Here is a 17,443-nt window from a genome sequence, read left to right on the forward strand (position 1 = left end):
GTTAATATTGTTAATATTGTTAATATTTATTGATGTAATATCAATATTTATTGATATTACATCAATAAATGTAACAAAGATTTTTTTAGTACCAATTTATTATCTACTGTGGTACTTTTGGACTAGTTTCTATCAATACAGTTGTTGTTATTATTATTACTACCACCTTTTTATAAAGGTAAAGTGGTTCATACACTGTGCTGTAAAACCAAACCAATAATAAAAGCAGATTTAGTAGTGGGTGTAATTCCTCAAAAGAGTTTATCTCAGTCCTCAAGGTATCCAGATACTAACATGACAGTGTTCCTATTACTTTGTGAATCCCATTTAAATAAGATGATTACTCAGAAGCATTTAGTTTTCCATTCTTAAATTAAATTTTTTCCTTTCCTGATATGTCAATTGAACTAAGATTCTTCTTCAGTCCAAGTTACAACAGTGTCAGTTAAATTATAAACAGATGTAACATTACCTATGTAATGATAAAATTACACAGAAATCACAATTAAGCTCATGAAGAACTGCTATTAAAAGAGGTACAGCCTCAATTTACATTTACTTTCTGTAAGAGCTAAGAGGCGTGCACACTATAACTGCAAAAACAAGGTACAAATCTTTTAATGATCATCTTAATTAGCCACATCAAGTGTATGTACAATTACATGAAATAATTGTTTTGACCTGCACTTAAAGTGATTTAAATTCTAAACAAAAACCACATAAACATTTTTAGTGTTTTCTAAAAGATTTCTCACATCTCACAGTTTTAATTCTATTCAATTAACCTGATTTTAATCTCTTCCCCAAATCAATGCAGACTTTATAAACGCTAGATGGCAGTAATAGGTTAAAAATGCTCAGAAGAGGCATTTTTTTTTTACTTTTTCTGTTTTAGCTGGATGAAAGCAATCACCGATTTCTACAGTAGGTTAAATAATTTCATCAAAACCTGTACAATTCCAAGAATCTCTACACATTCCCATTGTGTTTAACAAGGTGGACTCTTGATCTGAACTGTGCATTAACTGGAACCTAGGCCAAGTTAAGAAACACATGAAGGTTGATTACATGACAGAATATCCTTCACTGATAGAGCCCTCCTGTGGTCTTTTTAGAGGGCTTTAATCTATAAGCTAGAAGTACTTTAGTTCCTTTATAACCATTTTAAACACCAACATTCCTTGTTCCTTGGCGAAGATATTTTACTCTAAGTGTAGTCTCCGTCACTTACCTACCCTCTTATCACTGTTAGACAAGCCTGTTCCTGTGTCTTCCTTATGTGCTGTACTTCAAAATCTTTCAAAAACACCATCTAATACTGGTTCTACCTGTCAGATTACTTAACATGTAAGCAGGCATAGATTTATTTACCAACATGAACCTAAAAATTGGTCCAAAACAAGTACAGATATTTCAAATACATTGAGTCAAATTAAGTTAAAGCTTGCAGAGGGCTTTTAAGTATTGATTCATGAAAGTATTTAAAATCCATCTCTGGATTTTTTACATTTGAAAACTAATCCACAGAAAATCCATGGAAAGCTCTGCTCCTCAGCTGAACATAGATTTATATTTCCATACTGTAGGGTCTGCTGCAGAACTCACTGACCAGCCCAAGCCTACCCGACAAGTTCCATGAAAGGTCAATCCACACGGTGCAGTGTGCTTTCAGTTTAGCACTGTGGCAGCAAAGATCTACTTCTATTTTTACTTTTATTTATAATTTTGCAAACACTAAAATATGTAGAAAAATAGCTGTCATCTCACTCTAGCTATCTTGCCTTTTGTATTCTATCAACTGCTTCATAACATCTAACAATTGCTTTGTAAGAATAATGCACAAGGACAAACATTTCTACTGAGTCAATAGCTAAAAACACAACAGTGGTTATTCTTGTTATTCCATACCAAATAGTATTTACAATGCCAACTAGTAATTACACTCAGTGCAACTAATCCACAGAGATACCCAAAAAGTTTACAAGCACTTTGATCTAAAGTCAAAAAAGGAAATTAAAAAAAAAATTAAACAGCATATTCTAAGGGAACACACGCTAGAATTATAGAAGCGGTGCCTGTTTTCTTCCTATATTGTTGCAATGTAAATATTGTAGCACTTAAAATTCACCAACTTTATTTTTAGAAATTTCTGAGTTTTAATTTTGATCATTGGTTAGAAAAAGTGATCTCTCAAACAAAGCCAAACTCAATTCCATCAGATCTGTTATTTGTAATGCAAAGGTGAGATTCACAGAGTTTTTGACAGAAAACTAGCAAGAAAAACTTGACACTATAATCTCATAATTAGGCATTTACTGCAAAGGCAGGCATCCTGATTTCTAGCACCTGATCCCATGACTATGCACAGTTAGCATAGGGTAGAACTTCCTGGCTTGAAGGGAGTGCTGTCATGAGTCTTGATTGCTTTCTTTCTTTCTAGTTTCAAAATCTCAGATTTTTGATTTCACACAGTCCTACAAAAAGAGATGTATAGTGTATTCATGAAGGCTAGACTACAGTCAATCAGTTAGGAAACTCACATGATAATTGCAGGTCTGGATTCCCTTAGAAAGAGCGGCCTAGAATACAGATCTTCCATTTTCAGGGTGAAAGCTGTATGTACTAAAATACCATACAAAGGGCTTTGTGCTGAATTGAATGTTATGTTTAGCACATTCTTATCACGCATTTGACTTCAAATAGCATTCAACACATTTCATTTCTGTATAGACAGAGGCACTATTGTGCAAACACAGTTGAAAAACTGTAGATATCTAAGTAACTCAATGGATCCAAACCTAAGGATCTGTGAACTCTCAGATGCCCAGCTGACTAGCTGAACTTTGTTTGAGACATTACTCTCCCCCTACATTACACACAGGTTTGTTTGCTAGCCTGGATCTTGCTTTCTTTCCATTAACCTGGTATCAAAAATTGGTGAAACAAAAAGGCATTTTACTCTTTCAGATCTCCCAGAAGATTAAACAAAAAATATCAGTTATGATTTTTTTTTTAAATCTCATTAAAAAGAACATGCAATCTAGAATACCTGAGGATAGCTGAGCTAGAAACCTATAGGAGGCATCTGGCCAGGGAAGGGGTGAATCTCTGAGGAAGCTCCTGCTGACTAGAGGACAGTTCTGAGTGCCTGGACTGTAGAGTTCTGCTGGGAGAGGCAGAGAAGAACTCTGTAAGTCACTGCTTCGGTGGCATTCAGACAGTGGAAGCTGAGAAGGGGCTCACAGAGTAGCAGAATATCCTGAATTTGAGAATATTTGTTCTGGTATACAGTTTTGGACTCTTAAAAAATACTCATGAAGAGGCACATGTGCTTTGAGGTACTATCCCATGCTCCTTTTTTTAAAAGTTTGTACTTCAAGCCCTTTAAAAAAAAATCTCATATAAACAGCTGGTGGTTGTTCTCACCAATTTTCAGGTGCTATCACAGTTTACTCATTAACCAGGCACATGGAGAGGGGAGGATTCTACCAGATCGAGTATCCTTTGCTTGCCTTTTTATTCTCTGTCCCTGGCTGTTTCTCTCCCCTTAGATTAGACTGTTGATGCTGACAAATTTGCATCTTCACAGTAGAAGACTGGTAGGAGTATAGAGATCTCAAGGATATAGCATTCAAAGAAAACAAGTATGTAAAAACAAGGCAACTGATTCAGATATACTGATCATTCATTATTTTTATGTGTGTCAAATGCTTTCAGCCAAAATACTTCTACTTATTAGAAGCATGCCCTTAACTACTAAATGGTTCCTACATTCTACCTTGGATTCTCACTTTCTTATGAGCAATCTGCACTTCAACAGATTTTTAATTCCCTTGTCCCCTATATCAAAACATTGTTTTAAAATAATTACTTTAGCAAACATGAGATATGTGCATGCAAGTTCAGCACACAGTAAGTAAAATGCAAGGGAAAACCACATATTTTGTTCAGAGCTTATGACTACCATAAGTTATGAAAATAACCCTAATAAATTAGGGCTGTTTAAGGCACAAAAAAGTATCAGTTAACCCTGCTAGTCTCTTTATGAACACATTAAGCAAAAATACTAGTATATACTTTATTTCCACTAGATACCTACATGCTAATTTCTTCTTCACTGGATAAATGCATCACTAACATGGTGACATGCAATGAGCCAGAGCGAACCATTGCTTTGGAAAGCCTTTGATCCTTTTGTATTATTGCATCTTGGACAGCCTGAATACTGCCAGTAATCTGGGAAGAAAGACACAGAAACAACAGTTAGCCACTACAACAATTACTGTATCCCATCATGCAAGTGAACAAGAAAGCATACAAACTAAAAGCAAACGTTTATGTAAAAACCATTCTAGCAGAAGAAAGTTTTATCCTCTGACAAAGCTGTACTAATTGACCTGAATGAACCCAAACGGGATACAAATAGAGTGATTAATAAATCACTGGACAGTCCCCATCACATCTTAATAGGAGCTTCCTTCCATAAGTATTATAAACTCCTGAAGCAGGTTAAGATCATCCAGTTTTACACTGCCAGTAATACCAACAAGAAGTTTCTTCAAGGAATTTCTCTGCTCACTCTGCTAAACATCTGTCTTGCTATGTGCAGGTAAGTGACTGAAAAAAACCTGATCTTTGCAGGACTGGGCACATACAAAACCAGAATATTTAGTAAATAATTTGTAGAGATATCTGATTTGCAATTCTAATTATATAGTCCAATAGACAGATATAATGTATATACTCCCTTCAAATGTATTTAGACAAATTTCCTTGCAACAGGTATAGAGTTCTAACTTCATCAGTCTTTCTCTTTAAAAATACTGGAATTACATTTTTTATTGAAAATTATTTATATTACATGCTCTATAAATTATATCCAAAATGTTTACTGTGCTAAACATTATGCTAGTTGTATTGTAGCAATTTAAAAAACAAAACACCAAAAACCTGCAATAATTCTTGAGTATGTTAGTGAAAATTAGATCAAGTCAAATAAATCTGATCATCTGACAAAACAAATTACTTCTTAAAGCACAGTGAACAAAGACATTACAGTCAAATCATCTTTGGTGTATAAAGTCTAAAAGAAGCAGGTTCACTTTTTTGTTGTTTACTTATTTGAAATCCAGTAGTGAATACTTCACAAATGTACTGTACAGACTTGACTTTTGTAAGATAAGCACAAGTAGTTTTTGGGTATTAAAAAAGCATTGATGTATTTTGGCAGCTCTGTTAATCATAAAGAACACAAATTTCCTGGGAAAAAAATTCGACAATCTAATGCAACTGTTCAGTATTTTTGTGACTGAATTTCTTGAGATGAGTTTTGCCATGCAGAAATTTTACCCAATAAGCCATAGATATCTAGTAGTGTCACATAAATATAATTAAATTATAACTCAAAGGAACCAATGCTAGTGAGGGTAGGGAGAAGGATGGAAGGTAAAAGCTACTTGCCAGAAAAGGGAATATGGCATTTACAAAACCACATGTGTCTTAAGTAGCGTAGAATATATGAAGAAAATTCCACCAACATTTTATCATAAATCATGTTGTAATAAGACCACCTTTCTTCATATGTCAGAACTGATCTCCTCCTGGATAAATAACATTTTCATTATCTCAGATACAGGAGGAATTTAATCCATATTTAAGCAAAGAACTGGTAAATGTGATTCCCACTAATGACAATATATTGTCTGAATAATTATTTAAGTTTATAAGCTAAAGCAAAAAAAAAAAAAGAAACAAAACTAAAAAAAAAATGTGTCATAGTAATTACAATTTTATTATTTTCAACTATTGCTTCTAAATTTAATTTTCACCTGTGAGCTAGAAAGGAAAAAATATAAATGTAAGTGTACAAGCCGTTCAGAGTACAGAAGACAGATGTGGCACTGTGTTATCAAAGCAGTAAAGACCATCCTAGCTCTGAAAGAGATCAATATTACTCAGCATTTAGTTCAGCAACCAATACCCTACATCCCCATACTCCTATAGTTCCTTCAGTAGTACGTCCACAAAAGCATGCTCCTTCAAGGCTCACTCCTTTATGCAAGCACCAATGACACAAAAACTGTAGGAAATTAATACCTCTGAGTTGTCAATTTTTCTGTCCAAAATTGGACAACAGGTTGAAAACCCAAAAAATCCCAATGGACAGGCCCATAGCTGTATAAACTCTATTAGGAAACCAAGCTAAAAACCTAAAAAATAATATGGCTTTGGAATAAGATTAAGTCCAAAGACAGCCAGTTATCAATTCCAGAGAAAAGTTATTGCTGACTCCATCAAGAAAGTATGAAAAATCCTGCCCTTTGGATACAGGTAAAATAAAAAGAAGGCTGAGCACATCCTCTTGTTCTCTCTCTCTCTAAATGGCAATGCTCTACACAATCATTTGGGAAGAAAAAAAAAGTTTTCAAGTAAGTTTTTCTGAATTTCAGAAAGTTGTTTTTCAAAGGTTTTCCCTGAAGTTATGCGATCAAAGTGTAACACAACAGCTGTTAAATAGGCGTGCCATCACAATGCATATCACAATTTCAGATTTGTTCTGTTTTCTCCAATAAATCTAAGGTGCAATTAACATGTGAGAATACTATTCTAATGAAGCAAACTAGAACTCTTCCAATGCTATATAATAAGCTTTGACCCACTGCATAGATGAAAACTTTGAATTGCTATTTAACCTGTTATTTACATTACCTTATGAAGTATTGTTTTACATTTCAACTGCTATCATGCTATTTATTTTTACTTAAGATGTCCTAATGTAATTCAAAATCTTTTTGAAGGCTGATCACACTTAACAATTCCTCCCTCTGAATTTTTTTTAAAAAGTTCTAAAAAAAGGCCTCAACTACTGATTTCAAGATCTCCTCTCCCATTACCTGAAGTACATTATTCTGAGGAGTAATAGAATAACACCATTTTGCTTATTACAAGGATACTACTAGTAAGTAAATGTAAAGCTTTAAAGATTTAACAGATCAATAGCAATTATAGTCAAGACTGGAGAACCCTGAAAGGCTAACCTACCAATGATAATACATCATGTAAGTCATAACTTAAAGAAAAAAAAAACCAAATAGAAATAGATCATAATCTTTTCAGCTATTTTTACACAAGTAATAATGCAAAGTTCAATATAAATTCAAAATTAATGGAACAACACTTTTAATTTCTAAAGATTCAAAACAATTAAAATGAAAACAAGAAAACTGTTAATTATCCAAGAGGAACAGATGATTAAATGTTTCAGAAATATCCTTTACTGAAAAATTTCCCATGTGTAAAGCTTAAATTATTACATAAAATACAAATAAAAACACTAATGCTTAAAATACTTCACTGGAATAAAATAAGCTCTTCAAAACATAAAGTTTTCTCATTACCAACTGAAATAATACCAGCAATTACCAGATTCAGTATGGCTATCAAGAAACCAGGCATCTAAATTTTTCGCTAATATTGCCTATAAAAATTCCAATGTGTATTTTCTACTTTCAGAACAACTTTACCTCTAAGGCAAGTATAAACAAAACTTTCTAGCAAAGTCCTGGAGTTCCCAAATGCTCTGAGATTAAATGTAAAGAGTTGTTTCTTTACCTCTGTAAATGATATGACTAGATAATGACATATAAAAAACCAAGCATACTTAAGACCTTCCCAACCAACCCTTGGGCATAGTAATGATCATCAGCAGGAATTCTCAATTATCAGATTATATAACCCCTACATTATTCTTGCACTTCTTAAATCATGAAATCTATTAAACAGATCTGGAAGAAAAGATATTTTAACATAAGATGTCACCAAAGATATCCTACAATATTTGTAACAGGCTATCCTGGATCTTATAAAACCAGCCTTTACAATCTCTTCTTCACATATTATGTTTTGAAGAATCAAAGACTGCAGTGTCATTTTCAAACCTATTTTAGTCTCATTTCGTATTTTCTTAATCTTATTTTACTTTTTCAGAGAACTGATAATACAGAGTTAAAATTCATATGAGATAGTTTCTGATATTAAAAAAACCCACAAACTAAATTTGCAAATGCTGTTAAACTGCTGGGTTCAACTTTTTAAACATAAGGCACCTACTTTCCTTGTTTCAGACACAAAAGATATCAAAGATATACCAGAGACAACCTGCAGCATGTAAGAAATCATTTTCATTTACTGCCTAAATGAGACAACTCATGTAACTGCAAGAAAATACATTTTCTTAAAGAGCTCTTTGCATTTCCTGAATTCATGTGAACAACATCTCACTAAAACAACAGTTGTTTGAATTTTAAATAAGATGAACCATTTCACTGTAAAATGCTAAACTACAAACTGCCAAATTAAAACAGTAATAGATCCAAATATAAATTTTTATCTATAAAGAAATCTAAAAATATTGCTAGAATTTTTCTCACTAAATTTAATAGGAATGTCTTCCTCATTCTACGTGAACAACAAAATAGGCAATACTGAACACTGCAGAGGGGAGAGGGGAAATTTCAGCAAGCTTCAGTGAAATCCATAAGACTGACAAACTGAATAAAAATCTAAGTATTTTTCCTCCAGTCTTTTTTAGAAAAGCAATTTTATTCACAAAAAATGTTACATAACACAACATTACTCATTGAATAGACTGCTAATGTTTCTTTAAAAGTACCTGAAAAAAATGTTTTGCACAATATCAAACACTGTTCTTATCAACACATGCAGCTGTTGAAGTAATTCTGGTTATACTATATTAGTATAATAAAGAATATCACCTTTGGATTAGTGATTGGAAGAGAAATGAAATAATTTGGCTGATACTGTTTGTTCTTTTTATTCTTTCTCTCAATGCCTTCTTCAATTTCCCTTCCAATAGTCCGCTTTCTTTTCTTTTTAATACTTAGTTCAGAAGTTGCATGCACTGAAGAGAAAAAAAAAAAGTCACTTTCAGCATAGAGACATTTGAACAAAGACACTCTTAATATCACACCAACAGGAGCTGTACTTTAGACAACTGACTGGAGCGTGTCTTCCCACTGACCTGCTCTGCCCATGCTCTGAACTGTCTGACTGGGATCCAACTCTGACCTGAATTAATATAGCCATACAATTAATGTAGGCTGAACTAAGGCCTACACCTCTAAGCAAGGTTTATAAGCTGCTAACACAGACAGACACATGGCTTCCAAACCACTGAATCTCCCTTAGCCAATATATGCAGCAGGACAACAGGTCTGCAAATTGTCCATACTTGAACATGGACATGACTGTAGAGCAGAAGGGCCAATATTAAACTTCAAAAATCCCATGCATTCTCCATTTTGAAATATAAAATGCAGGATTAAATATAGGATTATTAAACCTAAAAGTTGTACTAGACTAAGACTAACCAACTAATAGTACAGAAACCAAACCCAGCCCAGAAGAAAATATCATCCCAGACAGATTTGCTCTCTACCTCCTCCCTTCCCAGAGATACCTTCTGGTATAGTCAAAGAAATGTGTGTGTCCTCAGTTCTTCCTTTACACATAATTGTGTTTCTCTTGGCTCATTTCCTTGAGCCTTTGCAGACCCTCTCCCACCACAATGCCTGATACATACCCCCAGGCTGACCAGGCTGCAGACATCCACTGTCCAATTACAAGTGTACTTCCAGCCTCATGCTGGGAATACACATATTGAAGGACAGCTCACAAAACCCATCACCTGAGAAGCTCACATACAGTAATGTGAATTGACATATGAAATTTCTTTATTCTGTGACTCATTGTTCCACAGGATAACAGGAGGGTGAATTCTTAATATGTTCAAGTACTGTAGGACCGAAAAGTAATAAGAGAGGCTCTGGACTGTAACACGTTTGCAGGGAGACTGTTCCATGTGCATGACCCATGTGTCCCTGGCAACAGGTAGGACCAAGAACTGAGTGCATGATATGTCTATGCTTTCACATTACTTCTGTTTAATGTACTTACTAGCACATTCATCTTCAATATCTGTGTCCACAAATGGCATTTCTGCCATTAGAGAATCTACTGAATCAGCAGCACATGGCTCTTCACTCTGTTCTGTTTTTTCCTTATTCTCTTTAAAGATTTTCTTTTGCTGTATATTTTCCAGCCCATCTGTAATATATTTAAAACAACACACTGGATCTTAGTTTTTGATATAAACAGCTAAGAGACATTATACATAAGCAACATATGAAGTAAACAGTTAATTAATTATCAGCAAATAAATATTGACATATAACCCTGCAGGGATCCTGTTCTTCTTCTTTGTCAACAGATCAGTAAAAATACCTCAACATTTTATGTGAAATAGCAAAAAATAGAGTTCTGCTTTCTATATTTTAATAACCTATGGTCTTGTTTGGTTCCAAGTAAATGAAATTACTGAAAAAAAAAAACAACCCAAAAAAACCCCCAAACTTATAACTGAGCACAAAAAATAATACCCTTCAGACATCACATAATGTTCATTTTAGATAACAGTAATGGCATATGAAATTCAGTGCAGACAAACATTGGCAAATTAATTCCACTGTAAACATACTGAAAATGAGCCATGAAGAAGCAGCAGGAAGGGAATCCTACCATTCCACATATAACGAAGGGTTCTCATCATTCAGGAATGAGATGATTACTGTATTCCTGCATCTCCCACTCAGTATAGCATGTTTTAGACAGCAATGATCTGAATTTCTCATTCTAAAAACTGACTTTTAGTATTTAAGCTATAGAAGGAAGTCAATGTAAATGAAAATACATCTTGCATGTACAAAGATATACATAAAGCTCTACCTTAGAGTAATACCACAATCACAGAATATTTTGAGTTAGACAGGACAGAATGTCCACTAACAAGTTTTTAAAAAAGCCTTTTTCTCCAAGAGTACTAACTGAGCATGAGTCATTTCCTTATGTCTACTTCATGCTTCTGCATCAGTAAACCCTAATATTGGTATATTAAGTTATACCTTAAAAAAAAAGAATAAGCAAAATCTTCTCTATCAGCAAACAATGGGCATATAATCAGGCACCCAGCAATACTCTTTTGGGACAACTCCACAATGGGATTACTGTAGTGGAAGGAGCCATGTGTTAGAATTGCAGTTTATCCCAGGACAGCTCATTACCACCGACAACACATTTTCAAAGCTCCTCTCATGACCAGTGCAGATGGCCCAAATCTGGCCTAAGAGGAAAATTCAGCAGCAAAAGTGTACACTATGTTCTTAAGGCATGCAAGGCTACACATGTATAAAATTGATATTACAGACCCAGTGTGGGTGATTATCACCCTGTGGAATGTTTCTTACACATATCACTTTAAGCTAGGGAAGATAAATAAAAGAACAACCTGATTGAATGCTAATTCACTCCAGGCTAAAGTAGGCAGGTATAAATCACTCTGTGGTTGTAGCCTGACACCTTGACTTTATCCCCCCAGGCTATTTAAAGGAAACAAAGTATTTAGATTTGTTACTTGTTCCCTCTGCAGACACTAAAGAACTATGCATAACAAACAGATGCTAAAGCAATAATAAAATTATTACTTAACATTTAGATTAAAGCTCACACTCAACATTGTTTCTGGTATCCACAGACATACAGAAAACAACCCTGGATCCAAAGAGATCTCAAAGTGAAGGACAAGACAGAAGTCCATGAAACTGACAAACAAGTAGGTCAGGCTGGGGCAGAAAACCTCAAAATTCAGCAGTGAAGAATCACCAGCTGAGAGCAAAAGGGGTTTGTTAAGATAGTATCAGCTACAGAACAAGGACTCACATAAATCTGAGGGATGTATATTGCAGATAGCAGGTTTCCTTTGCTCTGTCTGCTCAAAAAGCAACATACTTGCACCACTTTGCAAAATGCAGCCTGTTCACAATAGCAAAGGCACAGCTAAATTAACAACGCACCCTCAGTAAACTGACTTGAGTAGAGCAGGCACTGTGTCTAAATTCTACAGGTTGTGCTTCTACCAAAAAAAAAAAAAAACTCCCTCTCTTTTTTGAAAACACTAATTAAAGAAATCTGCAACAAAATTCAACAGTTGCAATCTAGTTACTAATACAACTTGAAAACAAGATTTTTCAAACTTCTTGACATAATGTTGATAATCTGAAGCCTAGGGTACAAAACTAGCTTCCCTAGGAACTCCTTGACCATCAAGCTGTTAATAGGATAAGCTCTTTTTTCTTAATCGCATGCTTAATTATATTTGCCTGAATTTCATATATGAGTAGATGTATCCATTATTCCTTTATTTGTATTTACGTGACTGCTGATCTTCACCAGCATTTGTCATCTGTTCCAGCAGGAAAAAAAAAAAAAGATCATGATACATCTACGTCACAAAGGAGAAACCACAAAAACAAGGAGCAATAAAACATATTTGATTGTTCTCTGACCCCAGCTGCCTTCTCTACATATTCAGATTATTGTTTCAGATAGAACAATCTTCTTTTCTTTGACGTGTAAGTATCACAGATCACAGTGAGACTTGATCTTCAGGCACTGTTCCCTGTTCACTATGTTTATGTGTTTAATAGATTTATCACAGAATCAATTAGGTTGGAAAAGACCTCTTGAGATCATTGAGTCCAACTTATGGCTGAATACCACACTGTCAACAAGGCCATGGCACTAAGTGCCATGTCCAGTCTTTCCTTAAACAGAACCAGAAACATGACTCCAATGCCTCTCTGGACAGCCCATTCCAATAGCCAACCACTCTTTCCATGAAGAATTTCTTCCGAATGTCCAACATAAACCTCCCCTGGTGCAGCTTAAGTCTGTATCCTCTTGTCCTGTTGCTGGTTGCCTGGGAGAATAGGCCAATCCCCACCTGGGGAGGCTACAGACTCCTTCCAGGTAGCTGTAGAGAGAGCTAAGATCCCCCTGAGCCTCTTGCTCCAGGCTAAACACCCTCAGCTCCCTCAGCTGCTCCTCATCAGACTCGTGCTCCAGACCCTTCACCAGCGCCATTGTCCTCTGGACACACTCCAGCAACTCAGTGTCTTTCCTGAATTGAGGGGCCATGCAATGGACACAGGAGTTGAGGCATGGCCTCATCAGTGCCAAAAATCACTGGGACAATCACTGCCCTGGTCCTGCTGGCCACACTATTGCTGATCCAGGCCAGGATGCCATTGGCTTTCCTGGTCACCTGGGCAAACTTGACAGTCACTTTTCATTGACTGTCAAAACAGTACCCCCAGGACCTTTCCCACTGGGCCACTTTCCAGCCACTCTGTCCCCAGCCTGTAGTGCTGCAGGGGATTGTTGTGGCCAAAGTGCAGGACACAGACTTGGTCTTGCTGAACCTCGTATCTTTGAAATCAGCCCATTAATCCAGGCTGTCCAGGTCCTTCTGCAGAGCCTTCCTACCCTCCAGCAGATCAACACTCCAACCCAACTTGATCTTGTCTGTGAATTTGCTAGTAGAAGACCTGATCTCCTTATCCAGATTATCAATAAAGATATTGTACAGGACTGGACCAAACACTGATCCCTGGGGACACCACTAGTGAACAGCTGCCAACTGGATGCAGCACCATTCACTACCTCTCTCTGGGCCTGGCTGTCTAGCCAGTTCTTAACTCAGAGAAGAGTACATCTGTCGAAGCCATGGGCTGACAGCTTTGCCAGGAGTGTGCTATGGGAGATGGTGTTGAAGGCTTTGCTGATGTCCAGGTAGACAATATTCACAGCCTTATTCTCATCCACCAGGTGGGTCACCTGGTGATAGAAGGAGATCAGGTTGGCCAGGAAGTATCTGCCTTTCCTAAACCTGTGCCGGCTGGGTCTGATTCCCTGGTTGTCCTGCCTGTGCTGTATGATCACACTTAATATGACCTGCTCCGTCATCTTGCTGGGCACTGTGGTCAGACTGCCAGACCTTTAGTTCCCTAGATTCTTCTTCCAGCATTTATTGTAGATGGGCATCACACTCGCCAGCCTCCAGTTGCCTGGGACCTCCCTGGTTAGCCATGACTGATGATAGATGGAAAATGGACAGAGACTTAATGAGCTCTTCTGCCAGTTCCTCATCACCCTAGGATGGATCCCGTGCAGCTCCATACACTTGTGAGCATCTAAGTGGTTAAGTCACTAACTACTTCCTCCTGGATTACAGGGGGTCCATTCTGCTTCTCCTCTCTGTCTACCAGCTCAGCTGGGGCCAGCTGCCCTGAGGATAACAAGTTTTCCTGTTGAAAACTGAGGCAAAGAAGGGGTTAAGTACCTCAGCCTTTTCCTCGTCTTTGGTGACTATAATCCCCTCCCTGTCCAATAAAGAATGGAGGTTTTCCTTGACCCCCTTCTGTTATGAATGTATTTATAAAAACACTTTTCATTTTCCCTAATAAAAGTAGCCAGAGTAAGTTCTAACTGAGCTTTCACTTCTCTAGTTTTCTCTCTGCATGACCTAACAACACCCTGAAACACTTATGAGTTGCCTGCCCCTTTTACCAAAGATGATAAACCCTCTGTTTTTCCCCCAGGTTCCTGTGAAAGCTCCCTTCTCAGCCAGGCTAGTCTTCCTCCCTACCAGCCTGTCTTTCAGCATACAGGGACTGCCTGCTCCTGTGCCCTCAGGATGTCTTTCTTAAAGTATGTCCAGCCTTCCTGGCCCCCTTTGTTTTTAAGAACTGCTTCCCAAGGGACTCTCTAAATCAGTGTCCTGAATAGGCCAAAGTCTGTCCTCTCAAAGTCCAAGACAGAGGTTTTGTTGATGCCCCCCCTTACTTCAGCAAGTACTGAAAATTCTTATCACATTGTGGTCGCTCTTGCCAAAGCAGCCTCTGACCACCACATCTCCCACCAGCCCTTCCCTGTTCATAAAAAGCAGATCTAGCAGGATACTGCCCCTGTAGGCTCCCTCACCAGCTGTGTCAGGAAGTTACCTTCCAAACGCTCCAGGAACCTCCTAGACTGACTCCTTTCCACTGTGTTGGGTCTCCAGCAGACACAGGCAGGTTAAAGTCTCCCACAAGAACAAGGTCTAGTGATGGTGAAACATCAGCCAGCTGCCTACAGGATATTCCATCTGCCTCTTTATCCTGGTTGGATGGTCTGTAGTAGACTCCCACCAAGATCTCTGGCTTACCAGCCTTTGCCCTGATTCTCAGCCCTAGGCACTCAATCGTATCACCACTATCCTCAAGCTCTGTGCAGTCAAAGCACTCCCTGAAGTACAGCGACAGCCCACTGCCTCTTCCTCCTTGCCTGTCCCCTCTGAAGAGCTTGTAGCCACCCACTGCAGCACTCCAGTCACAGCAGTCACCCCACCACATTTCCCCGATGGCGACTATATCACGGCTTTCCTGCTGCACGACGGCCTCTGGCTCCTCCTGTTTGTTACCCACACCGCCTGCACTGGTGTAGATGCACTTCAGCTGGGCTACTGATTTCACCCCTAACTCTGGCATGCAGCTCCTAGGTTCATCCCTAGTGAGCCTGGTCTCATCCTCCCCTTCCCCCTTCAAACCTTCTCAGTCAGCCCTGCCAACTCATTGTCCAGAATACTTTTGCCCCTGTTAGACAGGTGAACACCATCTGCAGGCCTGGTGCTTCATAATCTCCCCACAACAAAGAAAAAACCCCAAATTCCACCAATGGCACCATCTTTAAGCTTGATGACCACATGGGTTTTCCTGTTCCTTCTGGCATTCATCCCTGATACCAAAGGAATCAAGGAAAACATCATCAGTGCTCCTGTCCCTCAAACAAGACAATCCAGTGCCTTGAACTCCTGTTTCATAATCCTGGTACTTCTCTCATCAACCTTCTCACTGTCAACCTGGACAGCCAGCATTGGGTAGTAACCAGTGAGCAGAATTAGCTCAGGGAGTCTCTTGGTAATATCCCTTATCTGGGCCAGAGGAAGTCATCAGACTTTCCTGTGGAATGGGTCCAACCAGCATGCAGAGCCCTCAGTTCCCCTTAGAAGCAAGTCACCCACTACAGCTACCCTTCTTTTTCTCTTAATGCGTGTATTATTGTATACGTGATCCACCTGGTTGACTGCATTGGTCTGGAAGGCCCTCCAGATAAACCTTCTTCTCCACTGTTGTCTGCCTGATCCTCAAGATCCAGGGCTCCTATCTATTCCATAAGGGCACCTAGGGAAGCAAGGGATGCCCAGAGCAAATTCTTCCACCTCTCTGAGAAGGGAACTTTTTCCATTCCTCCCATCTGCCTGACGGCAAGAGGGTTGGGGATCTTTGACCTCTTCCTGAGCTTTCACCCGCTGCTTTCTATTCATATTTTTAATAACAAATCAATCCTTTAGAGACAGTTTAACTGAGAGGTGCTGTAGAAGTAGATGGTCTTAGTGTCAATGCATTTTGAACCTCCAGTACTGGCACTACAGTTAACATAGGTAAGGAAATCATAAATAATAATAATAATAATAATAATAATAATAATAATAATAATAATAATAATAATAGCTTCTTGTGGGAAAAAATGGCAGGGTTCGTATTCAGCCAGGTGACATATACAGGGAACTGAGAAGAAAAGGAGTAGTAGTAAACTTAGGGGGAAAAAGGGTAGGTTTAGTGCTCAGTCAGGTCGGATGCATATGCTGACGGCAAGCCTAGGGACTGAGCGGGGCAGTCAGGGAAGCGCCAGAGCCTTATGAACAAGAGCCCTACTTAATAATTAATAACTTAATAATTAAGTTGAAAAGTTTTCCCTACGCCCCAGCGCGCCCCGCACGCCCCAGCGGCCCGCCCGCAGCCCAGGGGGAGGCGAGCGCGGGGTCTGGCCAGCGCCTGCCCTCTGCCCCCGCGCCGCTGTCCCGCCGCCTCTCACCGTGCTCCGGGGCCGCGCCGGCCGCGCTCCGGGCATCGCCCCCGACCCGTGCCGCTCCCTCCGCCGGCCGCAGCGCCATGGGCACGGCCCGCCGGGCGAGCAGGGCTCGGGCCGCCGCCGAGCACAGCGAGGGGAGAAGCCGCCGCAGCGGCGGCCGCATGCTCGGCCGGGGCGAACAGCGCTGCCCCGCCGGGAAGCCGCGGGGCCGGAGCGGGTCTGGCGGAGCCGCCGCGCCCCTCGGGGAAGCAGCGAGGGAACGGGGCCGCGCGGCCAATCGAACTACAGCTCCCGGCACGCTCCGCGGCGGGCATGGCGGGAGGCGGCCGCGGCGGGGATGGGGCGGCCGCAGGGCCCTGCCCCTCGGCTGGCCCGGCGGGCGCTCCGCGGTGGCGGCGTGAGGCGGGGCCGCCCCTCACAGTGGGTGGCGGGGCCCGCAGCCGGAGATCGTCCGATCGAGCGCAGCTCTCGCTCGGTATCTTAACTCGAAGTGGCTGCCCCAGCGCTCGCCCCCGTGGGGGGCTGCAGCCAGCGGGATTTGGCGTCCCTCAAAATAACCGGCTGTGGCTTAGGGCGGCAGAGCGATAATTAACAGTAATTCAGCAGCGGAGAATAGACA

General features: G+C 39.5%; 1 protein-coding gene across 4 annotated transcripts in view; it reads right to left on the reverse strand.

Annotated features, from left to right (window-relative positions):
- Nucleotides 1–17,046, reverse strand: part of AKAP7 (A-kinase anchoring protein 7) — an 82,415-nt gene extending 65,369 nt beyond the window's left edge. For 3 of the 4 annotated variants that reach the window (XM_053973498.1, XM_053973499.1, XM_053973501.1), the window contains exons 1-4: nucleotides 16,828–17,046; nucleotides 9,976–10,125; nucleotides 8,775–8,920; nucleotides 4,100–4,236 (exon numbers count right to left, since the gene is read on the reverse strand). In XM_053973498.1, the coding sequence (XP_053829473.1) occupies nucleotides 4,100–4,236; nucleotides 8,775–8,920; nucleotides 9,976–10,125; nucleotides 16,828–16,987 (593 nt within the window). In that variant the 5' untranslated portion in view covers nucleotides 16,988–17,046. The remainder of the gene's footprint in view (nucleotides 1–4,099; nucleotides 4,237–8,774; nucleotides 8,921–9,975; nucleotides 10,126–16,827) is intronic. The other variant, XM_053973500.1, reaches the window with a different exon arrangement.
- Between the last annotated feature and the right edge of the window lie 397 nt (nucleotides 17,047–17,443).

Source organism: Vidua macroura, chromosome 3, assembly GCF_024509145.1.
Source record: "Vidua macroura isolate BioBank_ID:100142 chromosome 3, ASM2450914v1, whole genome shotgun sequence".
NCBI lineage: Eukaryota > Metazoa > Chordata > Aves > Passeriformes > Viduidae > Vidua > Vidua macroura.